Here is a 14488-nt window from a genome sequence, read left to right as displayed (position 1 = left end):
GGGCTTCTCGAGAGTAAGGAGGCAAGTTTTGGTATAAACTGCATGAAGAATACAAGATGACAATTCTTTTCGTGTTGTTCAGACTACTGAGTGAGTTGATCCGAGCCCGGGCGCTCTAGGCATTGCAGGAGGAGCTCCCCAGGGGCTGCACATGTAGCGTCTCGCACATTTTGGTGTAGTACTCGATGCGGTGCTGCTCGCTCGCCTTGTTGGGGGCACTTGGTCCACATTCAAGAGCGCCGTTGATGATCTTGGTAGCTTGGGCAAAGCCATTCGTGTCCGCCACGACGTCGTGGATCGAATGACTGCCCTGCGGGGTCATCCAGTACCAAAGTGCCGTCATCCAGGCTACATCGGTGTTGCTTGCGACGATATCTGGGTTGTTGAGGAGGTCAAGGCCCAGAGCTTTGCCTGCTTGGTCGTAATTGTAGTTCCAAGAGAGCTGGATGGGGCCACGGCCGTGGTAGCGACTCCCTGGCGCGCACGTAATGACGCTGCTGTCGCAGTACTGCCAGACGCTGTACGTGTTCCAGGCGTACTCCTCCGCCGCCTTGAAGCTATCGCTCTCATGAGCCGTCTGGGCAAGGAACGCTGCCAACTCGCGCTTATCGTTGTCGTCGTTGCCCGTATTGGCGAACGCTGTGTACTTGCTCGCGGCATTGACGAGACCGCCAAAGTTGTAGAGCGACACAGCATCCGGGAACATGGATCGGAACCTCTCCTGATCGAAGAAGCGCGCGAAGCCTGATAGGCTTGATGACCCCGATGTGGAGGATGGAGCGGCTGTCGAATTTGTCCCCGACGATGAAGACGACGTAGAGGCTGAAATCGAGCTACCTGAGGCCGATGAAGATCCTGACTCGCTTGCGGAGAACGACTCGCTTCCCGAAGATGAATCGCTCCCGGGGATCTTGGCCGAGGTGCCCGACGACGACGAAGAGAGCGAGTCGGCTTCCGACGGAGCGGGACGCATCGACGGCGGGGAAGTGAACCGAGAGTGCTTGCACGTACCAGCAGCAGCTACGGCCATCAGACCCACAGAAGCGATGACTCCAGCAAACTTCATGGGCGCGATTCGGTGGACTGAAGGACTTGAAAGCTTGGAGACGAATTCCGAAATGCCGAAATGGTAGCATGGTCCCGATGTGATGTAAAGCAACCCGGTAACTAGCTGGGGGTGCTCGCTTTTCGGCAGGAAGCGCTGAAGGACAGCCAGCAATAACCCATGCGACCGCCGACAGTCGCATGCAACGGTTAACAGTTAAGAGTCTCACTTGAGACCACAAGTCTGTGGGTTGCTCCGCGCTGACCATCGGCATCCTTGACTTTCTCCAACAACAAAACTTAATACTGTGGTATGATCTGTATTTCTCTGGCCCACATTTAAGAAACAACACTTCGGTTTTCTGGACATAACTATTTGCTCCGTTTCACGCTATGATTTAAAGAAATCTAGCAGCAGAAAGAAAAGAGAAACAGCCTTTTATCTGAAGTCCGTTTTAGGCAACATTAGGTTTTTTAGCGAGGTGCCGTCAAAAATTAGCGATATTAGAAAATAAAATATAACCGTAATCGCGAGTGACTGCTTTACCCTTATGTTCGGTTGTCGATGTTGTAGCGCCTGTTGGAGACGAGTTAGAAGGGCTACAGTTTTGAGGTTTTTCTACGCGATTATCTCGACATGCGCGGACCCATTTATTTTGGCTAATAGTAAGCTGCAACATTTGATTATACCCAATCATATGTGACATGTGGTCCACATCAAATTGAGGTTTAATGCCGAATGTTGTTTCTTAAGTGGGCCAGAGAAGTATCAGTCGATACTTGGACGATGCGTGTAGATCCGAAAACTTCGTCACGAAGCTCATGGAAAACTTCAGTTGTATTTACTAGCCGAGCGCCGCCGCTACGCGGCGGGGATTTTTAGTTAGTTGGCGCTTCACTCGCTATGCTCGCTCCGCTATTGGAGCAGACTGCCTACGCTTCGCTACGGCAGGGCGGACCCGTTCCGCTCGCCTCGTCGGCTCGCTGCATACTCTCAATGTTAGGTTAGTACTACAGAGGCCGAGGCGGGTCCTGCGGCCCCGCAATATCGTATGAGGGGGTCGCCTTCGGCGGAGCCGCCTTCGCTGCGCTCGGCAGCTAATCGGAATTAGTAGGAATCGCACTTAGTGAATAAGCGTGACGATTTTGTGACGGACGGACAGCGCGTCTTTCTGATTGATTCTTAGGATTCATGAAGTTTATATGCATGCAAGCACGAGTACCTAACAGTATCTACGCGTTGCACGATGAGTTTCCGAGGGGCTGCACGTCCAGCGCCTCGCACATCTTGGCGTAGTACTTGATACGCTGCTGCTCGTTGGCCGTGTTCGGAGCACTGGGTCCACACTCAAGAGCGCCGTTGATGATGTCGGTGGATTGAGCAAAGCCGTTCTCGCCCGCCACGACGTCGTGGATCACGCGACCGCCTTGCGGGGTCATCCAGTACCAAAGTGCCGTCATCCACGTGACTGCCGTGTCGTTCGCGACGATGTCCGGGTTGTTAAGCAGGTCAATACCCAGCGCATTTCCGGCGTTGTAGTAGTTGTAGTTCCACGAGAGCTGAATGGGGCCGCGACCGTGGTAGCGACGCCCAGGAGCGCAGGCGATAGTGCTGTTGTCGCAGTACTGCCACACCGTGTACGTGTTGCGCGCGTACTCCTCGGCCGCCTTGAAGTTGTCGCTCTCGTGCGCGGTCTGAGCCAAGAACGCCGCCAACTCGCGCTTGTCATTGGTGTCGTTGCCCGTGTTGGCAAACGTCGTGTACTTGTTGGCGGCGTTCACGAGGCCGTCGAAGTTGTAGAGCGGCACGGCGTCCGGGAACATGGCGTGGAATCGGTCCTGGTCGAAGAAGCGAGCGAAGCTCGAGTTACTCGACGGCGACGAGGTGGGGGACGGAGCGACAGTCGTCGCGGCCGGGGTCACGGCCGGGATCGACTGCTGCGTGGAGGACTGATCCGCTTCACTGGAGCCCGCAGCAGCCACGCCCAGCAGGCCCATTGATGCGATGACGCCAGCGAACTTCATGGTCGGCTTAAAATTGGTTGGACGGTCGGTAGTGTTGCTTTGGATGCTTGGAGGCGAATTCGGAAGTGGCGATCTCAATCCAGAGCTTTTGCGTTGCGAGCTGGAGGGTGGGAAGCGCCAAAGCCTTTCACTTCACTCGTGCAGTCGGGATAGAGCAAAGAGGTTCAAATAAAGTGGAGGCCACAAGCTGCTTGCCTGTTCCCCATCCGGGCGCGAGTTCTCGGTCAGATGGCACTTCTTGTGGCGCTGTCACATTGCAAATGGGTCCTACAAATCGCTTTCGCCTGAATTCGTCGACCCACGAGAGCTGTGGAGCCTTGTGACGTTATGTCTCACCTCGCATTGCAATCTGCTAGCACCCGCTGTGGCAGAAGCAACCACGTGCTGTATCCCGCAGCTATAACTGCTGTACTTCTAGCTCGCCCCCTGTTTCGTACTCTTGCCCCACGCCAGCGCTATCGCTTCAAGCGCTTCGAACGGATGCGACCTTCTCCCGAGTCCAGTCGTACAACCCGAGCAAGTCGGCGTCGATGCGCGTGAGGTGCGAACCATGCTCTTCTCTGAGACTGTTCACCTCCTTTCGCAGGTGTTTGACCCCTTCCAGAAGCTTTTGCTGCTCCACATTCATATGCGAGCCGCGAGGGCTGCTGGAAGCTGCAGCAGTCTCCTTCCGCTTCTGTACGTTGTAGAACGCCTCGAGCGTAAGCACTGATGCCTTAAGCGTCTTCAGCTCGTCATCCCACGCAGTGTGTGCCTTCTGCAGGCGCTTCGACAACTCGCTGGGAATTTTGGTTATCATCTTCAGAGCGCAGGGGAAGTACAGGTAAGGGTATCAGCAGTGTTCGACAGCACTAAAATTGACCACCCCCGTACCTGGTCGTAGCAAGCTCGCACGTCTTGCAGCCGGACCTCCACCTCCTTCTTGAGCGCGCGGTGGCTCTTTGCTGCCTCTCGCATTCGGTTCGTCAGTGCGTCAAACTGCTTTCTGTCCGCCGACCGGTACGCCAACGAGTCTGCCTTCCTGGAAAACGACCACAACTGGGTGAGTTTCGGCTTGCAACGCATGACAACAGGGTGTCGGCTTACATCGCCTCGATATCGGTCGCGAGCTCTTGGAGCTTTAAGGCGACGCCCAAGTCTCCGCCCTGTGTCGTCTCCACCATATTCACACTCGCTATTGACCTAGAGCCAGATCGCTGGTCTGTGAACAAAGTGGGGAGCTGCGCCTTCATTGACGCTGGCAGCGCCAACTTCAGTTTGAGCAGCTCCTTGTCCAGCGCAAACAGCTTGTCGTCCATCTCGTCGATTTTGTCGGCGTGACTCTGAATCGTATTGTGTTGCTGCTCAGTGCCGCGAGCGATCTCACTCCGAACGCTTGCCACGGCGTCCTCGATGGCGTTCAGCCTCTGGGTCATGAACTCTTTCGACGCCACGATCTGTGTCATGTACAACAGATCGTTGGTTACGTCACCGGATCGTAAAGTAACGATCAGCAACTTCTGCTCGCCCACCTCTTGGTGCAGCAGTCGGATCTCCACTGCATGCTCATCCTGCACTTCTTGCAACTTGCTAATCAGCATCCGCAGCTCCTGTCGCTCATGTGATCGGTTACTATTAGAAAGCCCTCTCAATCGATGGCTTTGCATCAGCTCGTACATATCGATCTGCTGTCGCCTGCTCGTCGACCTGCTTGACCGCGTTTTCAATCCTACAGTCCACGACGCAGCACTGCTGCTGCCTGGCCTCCACGTCGTTGATCTGGTCCTGCAGCCCCTCCAGCAGCTCCTGCGACGCCTCGTCCAGCTGCAGTCGGTGGCGCTTCTCAACCTGCAGAGTCTGTAAAAGCCGCGCCTCAGTGTAACCAGGCAGCACACTACTCACACAGACAGAGCTTCCGAACGCACCTCCACCGCCTGCGTGAGCTTGTGCACCTGCGGCATCAAGTCCTGCGCCAGCGTGCGCAGGTTCTGCCTCGCCGTCTGCAGCGCCGCCTCCGCCTTCTCGCGGCGACTGCGCTCGCTCACGAGGTTGTTGCTTCCTCCCAGCATGTGCGGCTTGGGCCGCGCAGCAGCAGCAGCAGCAGCCTTGGCCACCATACTCCCTCTCTGCAGCCTCTTCAACTTCAACAAGTGTCGTTTCGGTTTTTGCTCCCCTCCCGAACTCGATACCAATCCCCGATTGATTGATGTATTCCACCCGATTTCGTGTGTGTCCACACCACCCATCAAGATCCGCTTGGGGTTTGGCCACTTCACTTCGAACGTCCCGCAGCTCCGTCGCGCTCGGAGCTTCCCTGCCTTCGCCCTCGCCTCCGCCTTCGCCTGCCCGCTTCCCCCCTCGGGAGCGACGTTTATGGCCTCGCCGTCCGCGACTTCTCCGACCCTCGCGCACAAGAAGCCCAAGCTGAGCCACGCTGCGCCGTCGCCCGCCGTCCCCATGACGCTGCACTCGGTGCGCGGCGAGCAGCGCCACTGGGACCTGCTGCGCGTGCTGGGCCGCCGCACGGCCTTCCCCAGCGAGACGTCGGCCGTGGCGCTGGGCGAGTTCGACCTGGAGGCCGCGGCAGACACGCTCGAGTTCCTGCAGAGCGAGTGCCGCGTGCTCATCATCGGCGCCGGAGGGCTCGGGTGCGAGCTGCTGAAGGACGCCGTGCTCTCGGGCTTCACCAAGGTGGACATCCTGGACATGGACACGATCGACGTGTCCAACTTGAACCGGCAGTTTTTATTTCGCGGGGCCGACGTGGGCAAGTCCAAGGCCGAGTGCGCCGCCGCCTTCGTGCGCGCGCGCATGGGGGACGCCCACGTGGACATCACGCCGCACTTCAAGAAGGTGCAGGACATGGACGCCGACTTCTACCGCCAGTTCCACGTCATCCTCTCGGGGCTCGACAACATCGAGGCCCGCCGCTACCTCAACTCGCTCGTGGTGTCGCTGGCCGAGGTGGGCGACGACGGCGAAGTGGACCCTTCCACCATCATCCCGCTCATCGACGGCGGCACCGAGGGCCTGCGCGGCCAGGCGCGCGTCATCATCCCACGGATCACGAGCTGCTTCGAGTGCTCGCTCGAGACGTTTCCGCCGCAGAAGAGCTTCCCCATGTGCACGATCGCCGAGACCCCGCGGCAGCCGGCGCACTGTGTCGCCTATGCGTTCATCGTGCTGTGGCCGCGCGAGTTCCCCGACAAGAAGCTGGACAAGGACTCGCCCGAGCACATGCAGTGGGTCTACCAGGCCGCCAAGGACCGGGCCGAGCAGTTCGGCATTGCCGGGGTCACGTACAGTCTCACGCTTGGAGTGGTGAAGAATATCATCCCGGCCGTGGCCTCGACCAACGCTGTCGTGTCGGCCATGTGCGTGAGCGAGGCGCTCAAGGCCATGACGTACTGCAGTCGGCTAATGAACAACTACCACATGCACATGGGCGCCACGGGCTGCTACTCGCACACGTTCCAGTACGACCGCAAGACCGACTGCGTCGTGTGCTCCTCGCAGCAGAAGACGCTGCATGTGGATCCAGACGCGACGACGCTGCAAAAGTTGATCGACCAGCTCTGCGGCGACGATTTCCGGCTGCTGAAGCCCTCCATCAGCTCAGGCAATGCGAACCTGTTCATGCAGGGCCCGCCAGCACTGCGCGCGGCCACCAGCGCCAACCTGGCGAAGCCGCTGCGCGAGCTCGTGAAGGACGGAGAGAGTCTCACCATTACAGACGCAGTCTTCGTCGGTGATATGGCGCTGTCTTTGAATATTATCTTCAAGCCCAACAAGATAAAGAACGGCGTGGAGCAGCCGACGCCAATGGAGGACTAAGTACTCCACGAATCAATCAATATAAAGGGTCTTGCCTTCTTCTTACTTAAGTTTCTGCTTGTGTCAAAGCTTGCTGTTTGATACGCGTACGACGCGTGCAAACTACACGAACATGCAGGGGTGCAAACACTTAAACTCCACCCTCACGTACCCACCACAGCGTCCACATCAAGTGCATCCTAACTACACTGGCACGGATCGACTGCTGGGGCTCGTCTGGTGGATCAGCAACTTCTCAAGCAGCCGCATGAGGTACGTGATGTCCTCCTCGTCCGAACGCACGAACATCTTGACAAACCGAGGCGGGACCGATGGGCCGCCGAAGCCAGTCGGCACTAACAGCGTGTAGATCTCCAGGACCGTCGCGGGGTTCTCTTGCGTGTGGGCGTCTGAGGGCCGAACGACGACCCACACAGTTTCATCCATGGCCAAGCCGTCGAACTCGCCCTGGCCTTCACTTCGAGCGCGCCACACAAACACCACGCGGTCCGCCTCGACGTATCTCCTGATGGCACAGTAGACGACGAAAGTGACGCTGTCGCCCGACTCCCACGAGTAGTTGAGGCGATACGTCGAAGCCGTCGTGTTCTCCGGGTCCTCGATCCCCTCGCTGTGCGGATTCTCTCTGGGATCCGACAGCATGGCGAAAGAGACGGCATGCCGCGCCTGCTCGAAGCCGAACGGGATGACGGTGGCGTCCGCGCTCTCGAGGAACGTCATGCCCTGGTTCCACTTCCACGTGCGCTTGTACATGAGCGAGCACGAGAACTTAACGTCCAAAGTCTCGATCACCTCGTTTGTCTGCGCGTAGATGGCGTCCAGCTCGTGCACGAACGTCTTAAAGAGCGCCGTGCCCTTCTTCTCCCAGCCCGAGGACGGGCCCTCGAGCGACAACAAGCTCTCGAGCTGGCTGCTGGCCATGCGGTGCTGCAGCAGCGAGTGCATCTGGTGAATGAGCTGGGCGCGACTGATGACCGCGGCCTTGAGCCGCCGCTGCTGCCCCTCGGACTCGAGTCGCCGCTCCTTCTGGCGGACGCACGTGGCCCGCCACACACTGAGCGTCAGCGCGTCGGCCCTTTCGGCCTCCTGCTTGGCCCGCTGCTGGGCGACCTTCCTGCGCTCCAACTCGTCCGAGAGCTCGCGCACCTGGCGCTTCAACGTCTCGCGCTTGTCCTTGACGCGCCGGAGGTACTTGACGCGGCGCTTGGCCGCCTGCGCGTTGGTGATCTTGCGTCTCCTCTCGGCCTTCGACTGCTGCTGCGCCGCCGCGCTGCGGTCGCTGTCCTCCGACGCGTTCTCGTCGGTCGGCGGCGCTTCGGCCTCGTGCAGGTCGACGGAGGCCTGAGCCAGGGACGCCTCGGTCTCCGTTACGAGCAGTTGGCTCGCGAGCAGCAGCTCGTCCACGGCGGGGATCGGCGCCGCGTCCGCCACAGCGACGGCGGGCGCCTCGTACTCGCTCAGGAACTGCGTCACGGCCGCCAGCGTCTCGTCCATCTGCTGCTTGTCTTCCATCTTCTTCCTCTGCTTCGTTCTAGTTTATGTTCGGTCTGAAGGGATCGATGTTGAGTCGCCTGGGGTAAATGATGCTGGCAAAGCATTTGGAGGTTGATGGCGTCCGCCGGTATGATATCTCGCGACGTCAACTACGTAAAAGGAATGCATGGCCATTGATCTAACTAAAGCTTTTATCTACAGTTTCAACTCGAGCACGTCGGCCTCATCGTTGGTCTCACTGTCCAGGAGCATCCGCCGCATCGCTTGGCGGAGCTCCTTCATGTCTTCCGAGTCGGCGTGCGCCAGCAACTCGACGAATCGGTCTCCGCGCGCGCCCCCGCCCTCCACTGGCCCGTTGAACCCGAGGATATGCACCTGCGCGCAGCTCTCCGAGATCGTCGTCGGACGGCCAGCCTCGTCCGTCGACGGCCGCAGCGCGAGCCACGCGTGCTCGTTCGCGTATAGGTCCTCGAACTCCCCCTGTCCTTCGATAAGGTCGCGCCACACAAACACCACGCGCTCGACCTCGACGAAGCGCCGAAGGGCGTTGTAGATGGTTAAACTCGCGCTGTCCCCGGATGGCAACGTGTACTGCAGGTTGTACGATAGCGCTGCCGTGTTGTCCGGGCCGTCGATCTCCCCCGTGTAGTGGTTTCCGGTCTCGCCCGATAACAACAACACTGACATGGTTCGCGTGATCTGCTCGACGGTAAACGGCATCACGGTCGCGTTCGCCCCCTCGAGCGCGGTCTTGGTCTCGTTCCACGACAGCGCCCACCTGAACCGCTCCGGCGGCCACTGCTTGAATTTCACGCCGGTCATGACGTCGTTGGTCCTCGCGTACAGCGAGTCGAGCTCACCCACGAACGTCCGGAACAGTGTGTGGCTTTTGGGCCCTGCTTCTAGGCTCTTGAACGGCTTGTCCACCGCCAGGGGTTGCAGCAAGAGCGCGTTCATCTGCCGGATCAGCTCGGCTTGATGAGCCACAGCAGCCTTGAGGTGTCGCTGCTGGTTCTCCGCTTCCAGTCGCTTTTCCTTCTGACGCGCTGCGGTCGCCCGCCACGCGCTCAACGCCAGAGTATTGGCCTTCTTCTCCTCCTCTTTGGCCTTGGCCGTGGCCTCCTGCAGCGCTTTGAGCTCGGTCGAGAGCTCTCGCTCCTGCCGCTTCAGCGTCTCCCGCTCGTTCTGGAGCTTCTTGCGATAACGATCGCGTCGGTCAGCGGCCTTGAGCCTGCTCCTCTCCAGACATGCCCCCGAAGTGCCCTGCTTTGTTCGAAGCCTTACCAACGGGCCGTGTTGCTGAGCCTCCTCTGGCGCGAGACGCACCGACGCCTCGTACTCGAGTTGGAACGCGCGACGACTCGTCGCCTGCCATTTCGCGAGTGCGGTATTTTGCGACTTGGCCTATGCACAGATGGAGACGACCGCGCCAATGAAAAGGATGCTCACGAACCAAAGGACGAATTGCGATTTAGCCGCATACACTACAGTGTTATTTTGGTCTTCAAAAACGCGGTTAGTCTCCAAAACTTCAAATGGTTCGTAAGCAGTCGCACTGGATATCGTTGCGTCCAAGAAACGAGTTTGCCCCGGATTTTGCAAGCATGGATGCATGACACCGAAATCTGTATTGGAGATAACGTGTACAGCGAAATTGACGACTTGGACGACGATCACTTGACGCTCACTTTGACAAGCGCACCCTGCAGCCATATACATGTATCGTCATTCTGCATGAGCGTTTGAGCAACAGCACCAATCGGTTGCTGTACGTTGTATTACTTTAGCAGGACCTAATGACTCATTTTGAACAGTAATCCCCATTCATAGCAACGACTCTGTCAAGTCATTAAGACGTCCACGTTAGCGGACTTCACATCACTGTCTACAGAATCAGGTATCGATGGCTATCTTTCTTTAAACCTCTCTCGTACGCTCTTCTTGCGTATTCTTGCTTCTTGCAGCATTACGTGTACATGAACGTAAACTGCATTGCGAATTTCAGTCTATAATAGCTTGCAAACTTCCTTTACATACAACCCGATCGTAGAGTACTGTATTACTTCTTGCAAAATGTGGATCGTCAACCGAGCTACTTGCATCAAGCGGGCGATATACCAAAGGCCACGCAAGAGCTCCATGCTACACGCATGGAAGGCCTCACGATTCTTGAGTCAAGATTCTCGACTCAAGTATCCCGCAGCGCTTGCTTCCGATTTTAAGGCTAATGATGAGTATCGCGTATGTTTAGTCGGCGGATCTCACAGTTCGCACATGTTCAACTCCTGCAACATCCCGAGATGTGCAAATGAACTCGCTCGAAGCGCAGCGGCGGCGAATCGGCCGGATGTCGACCACCAATGTATGAAGATTGGTGGTCGTCTTCCGCGGACTTCTCAATACTGTAGCATTCTTCGCAAGAATCAAGACTTTCATGAATGAAAAAGGGTGCTCCGCAGAGTACGATCCGTTGAGCTCGCGCTCCTCATTTGAACACAACACTGCTAAATCTTTATTACCCAGCCTCAAAGCCCACCGGTGGGCTCGGTCCAAATCCCACGCGTGGGCTCAAAAACAATAGTTGTAGATAAGACGTTTTCGCTTTCCAAAGCAATGCAATTGATTCTAAAGAGCTCTAAATGGCACAATGAAATACAAGTGACTAGCCACGGACCCCCAGAAGCAACAGCACAGCAAGCTAAATGAATTCACGTGATGCATGCACTGTTGGGACATAACTGGTTGTAGCCTTCAACAGCCATAAGGCGTCACCTTGTTGTACCCATGACGAAATTGTAGGGATTCCGACTTTGGGGGAAAATCAGTGACCCAGTAACGCTCTATCGAGTTGGTAGTGCTTACAATAAAGTCTACACAGTATTTGAAGTGTTCATGTGGTCGGCTCTTGCAAAGTTTCACCGCCTACCACCATTAGAACGGCTAAGAAACAAAATGTCGAACAGCTATAATAGGTCATTTTTTGGCCCAATCTCAGCCGCTGTTGCTACTACTGCAGTACTTGCTTAACGCTGTGCGGCTTGCATTCCTTCCCTTATACGTAGAGGTACACCTCGAGTATACCAGCACCGATTCTAAAAACATACTTAGCAAAAAGTTGCGATCAGGTCACTATTTTCTCGACCAAAATCTTTGTCCGGACATTTTTTCGTGAAGACGACTCCGTTTGAAGCCGGCCAAAAGGCGCTGAACAGATCTCTATCTCGTTTATTTATATGCGGAAGGGTATCTCTAAATAGGCCAGACAACAATAGTATCGGCGTTTTGAAGTGAGCCCACGCGTGGGCTCAATGGGTAAAGACTCAGTTGTTGGAGAGTACCCGACTCAGAGCAACTCTTATCATGATGCCCCTCCTCCTCCTAGGGCCACAGGATCACCAACCAGCAGCCGTTGCAACGCTTGAGTGACGTCGTTTAGATCTTCCTCGTCCATCATCACCAGAAGCTTGATAAATCGCTTCCCACGCGGGTCACTCGAGACTGGCTGTCCGTTGAGATGGACGGGTTTCAAACGCGTGAACAGGACTCGCAAGCGAGTTTTCCCCTTTGGTGGATGGACGAATCACTAGCCACGCGCGCTCATCCGCGTACAAGCCGTCAAACTCTCCCTGTCCTTCACTGAGGACTCGCCAGATGAACACTACGCGATCCGCTTCGACATATCTCCGCACCACTGTGTAGACGACTAACGTTGCGCTGTCTCCAGACTCCAGCGTGAAGATTGGCGATACGTTATAGCCGCCGTATTCTCTGGGTTCTCGATCTCTCCACGGTAGTGACTTCCGTCGGGGTCAGAGAGGAAAGTCAGCGTTATGGCCAAAGAGATCTGCTCTACGTCGAAGGGGAGTTCGGTCTCATCCGCCCGTGTCAGGAGATCTCCGTCTTGAGTCCAGCCCCGCTTGGCTGCGTACGACTCTGGCTGCAACACCTTGACTTCTGCGTTTGAAAGCACAGCGTCAGTCTGAGCGTGCAACGAGTCTAGTTCGTCCACGAACGTCTTGAACAGCAAGCCAGTGTTCATTCCTGAGGATACAGTCCCCACCAAACTACTGCCCAGACGCTGCTGTGATAGCAGTGCATTCATCCCGCGAATGAGTTCTTGTTGACGGAGCACCGCCGATTTGAGGCGTTGCTGCTGCTCTTCCGCTTGCGACCGGAGCTCTTGCTGGCGCAAGGCCGACACTCAACGCCATCGTGTACGACTCTTTCTCCTGCTGCTTCTCCCTGGAGCGGGCATCCTGTAGTCGTTTCAGCATCCTCGACAGTTCACGCTCTTGTCGCTGCAGCATCTGCCTTTCGTTTTCCACCTTCCTGCGATACTGATCTCTGCGTTCAAAACCTCTGGCCTTCCCATTCTCCGCTGCGGGGGACCATGAAGGACTGCTGTCGTCTTGAGTAAGACAGTCGATGGACAGCTCGCAGTCGCGCAGGAACGCCGTCACTGCTGCCAAGGTGGCTGCGTCGGGTGTTGCTTGATCCACCATCTTGCGTGCAGAGGTTAGATTCGGAAGTGCGGTGGCAGGTGGTTCTTGCGGCGGTGAGGATTTCTAGCCTAGCGCTGCGGACAGAACTTTGCGTGGTGTCTGGATCTTGAGACAATGCGCACAAAGTTGGGGGCAACTTTAGCAGGTGTGAGGAGTGAGTGCATCATGCGTGAGTGATCGTATGTCTTGCACTAACTCTATACATGTGGAATCACACACTATGGCCACCACGAAGCCGCCAAGTGATGTAAGAATTTCTTCATTGTCGCGTTCACTCTGACCCAAAACTGCACCATAATCTTCCTAGTGGGTTTGCCCGAGCTTCATCGAGTAGCAGTTTGCCCAGCATTTGCTTCATGTCGTTGACGTCTGCTTCGTCCGCCTTGGCGAGAATTTTAATGAACTTGTTGGCGCGGGCGTCGTCATCGGACGGCCTACCAAACCCAACCGGCACCAAGCGGGTGTAGCTCTCCAAAATCATGGCACTACTGCCCTTGGTGTGGCGTGCTTCAGTCTCTCCAGCTTTAGCTTCAGCCTCAGCTGCGGTGAGCGGACGGACCACAAACCACGCAGTCTCGACTGTGTGCAGCCCGTCGAACTCGCCCTGACCTTCTGCCAGTGCACGCCACACAAACACCGCGCGGTCCTTTTCCACGTACCTCTTGACCGCATTGTAGACTACTAGAGTCGCACTGTTCCCCAGCTCGCGCGAGAAGTTGAGGCGATACGTTCTGATGGCCGTGTTGTCCGGGTCATCGAGCTCATCGTTGTAGCTGGGGGCGAGTATCATCAACGACACGGCGCGACACGTTTGCTCGAAGCTGAAGGGGATCACTGTGGCGTCCGCGCTCTCGAGGAAGCTCTTGTCCTTGCTCCACTTCCGTGTCAGCTCGTAGGTCAGGGGCGGTGACATGCCGAAGTCCACCTTCCCGATCACATCGTCGGTCTTGGCATACAGCGCGTCCATCTCGCGCACGAAGGTCTGTAGCAGCACCTTGCCCTTGCGATCCCTGCTTGCCGCCTGGTGCTCGCTGCTGTTGAGCAGACGCTGCTGCTGCACCAAGTGGTTCATGCGGTGGATCAGAGCGGACTGGTTGACGACGGCCATCTTGAGTTGCCGCTGCTTCTCCTCGGCCTCCATCCGCCTCTCCTTCTGGCGCGTGGCAGTCGCTCTCCACGCGCTGAGCGTCAGCGTCTTCTTGTTCCTGGCCGTCCTCTCCTTCGCGTGGGCCTGCTGGAGCTCTTTGAGCTGCGCCGACAGCTCCACCTCCTGCTTCTTGAGCGTCTTGCGCTCTACCTTGAGCTTCTTGAGGTACCGCAGTCGCCGCTTGGCGGCCTGCGCGTTCTTGAGCTTGCGTCGTCTCTCGGCTGGGCTCGGGCTCGGGCTCAGGCTCGAGACCGTTGTCTCGCTGGCTTCATCTGCGTCGACGGTCTCCGCTATAATGGGGTGATGCTCAGTAAACTGGAGACCAGGAGGACCGACTGTGGCATCAGCTTGGAGCTGCGCGTCCACGGGCGTTTCGCACTCGCGCAGAAACTCCGTCAGCGCCGCCAGCGCCGCCGCATCCACCGGCTCCTCGTCCGCACGCATCCAGGTCAAGCGCGGTCTC

General features: G+C 57.1%; 6 protein-coding genes across 6 annotated transcripts; 1 reads left to right on the top strand and 5 right to left on the bottom strand.

Moving 5' to 3' along the window:
• Positions 1-115: 115 nt before the first annotated feature.
• On the bottom strand, positions 116-1066 carry PHYSODRAFT_293339 (putative chitinase; the record flags this gene model as incomplete). The annotated part of the gene is made up of 1 exon (XM_009516432.1): positions 116-1066. One exon carries the CDS (start codon positions 1064-1066, stop codon positions 116-118), a length of 951 nt encoding a protein of 316 aa, XP_009514727.1.
• Positions 1067-2277: 1211 nt separating this feature from the next.
• On the bottom strand, positions 2278-3069 carry PHYSODRAFT_477026 (putative chitinase; the record flags this gene model as incomplete). The annotated part of the gene is made up of 1 exon (XM_009516431.1): positions 2278-3069. One exon carries the CDS (start codon positions 3067-3069, stop codon positions 2278-2280), a length of 792 nt encoding a protein of 263 aa, XP_009514726.1.
• Positions 3070-3870: 801 nt separating this feature from the next.
• Positions 3871-5165, bottom strand: PHYSODRAFT_468334 (hypothetical protein; the record flags this gene model as incomplete). The annotated part of the gene is made up of 5 exons (XM_009516430.1): positions 3871-4090; positions 4156-4505; positions 4581-4658; positions 4726-4896; positions 4953-5165. 5 exons carry the CDS (start codon positions 5163-5165, stop codon positions 3871-3873), a joined length of 1032 nt encoding a protein of 343 aa, XP_009514725.1.
• A 340-nt stretch (positions 5166-5505) lies between these two features.
• Positions 5506-7221, top strand: PHYSODRAFT_348923 (hypothetical protein; the record flags this gene model as incomplete). Its single annotated transcript, XM_009516429.1, has 2 exons — positions 5506-6852; positions 7126-7221. 2 exons carry the CDS (start codon positions 5506-5508, stop codon positions 7219-7221), a joined length of 1443 nt encoding a protein of 480 aa, XP_009514724.1.
• Positions 7222-8571: 1350 nt separating this feature from the next.
• Positions 8572-12878, bottom strand: PHYSODRAFT_343599 (hypothetical protein; the record flags this gene model as incomplete). The annotated part of the gene is made up of 5 exons (XM_009516428.1): positions 8572-9780; positions 11777-11878; positions 11961-12173; positions 12230-12457; positions 12549-12878. 5 exons carry the CDS (start codon positions 12876-12878, stop codon positions 8572-8574), a joined length of 2082 nt encoding a protein of 693 aa, XP_009514723.1.
• Positions 12879-13149: 271 nt separating this feature from the next.
• On the bottom strand, positions 13150-13845 carry PHYSODRAFT_474965 (hypothetical protein; the record flags this gene model as incomplete). The annotated part of the gene is made up of 1 exon (XM_009516427.1): positions 13150-13845. One exon carries the CDS (start codon positions 13843-13845, stop codon positions 13150-13152), a length of 696 nt encoding a protein of 231 aa, XP_009514722.1.
• Between the last annotated feature and the right edge of the window lie 643 nt (positions 13846-14488).

Source organism: Phytophthora sojae (genome assembly GCF_000149755.1).
Source record: "Phytophthora sojae unplaced genomic scaffold PHYSOscaffold_1, whole genome shotgun sequence".
NCBI lineage: Eukaryota > Oomycota > Peronosporomycetes > Peronosporales > Peronosporaceae > Phytophthora > Phytophthora sojae.
Note: the sequence above shows the minus strand (reverse complement) of the source record. Positions and strands in the feature narration are given on the sequence as shown.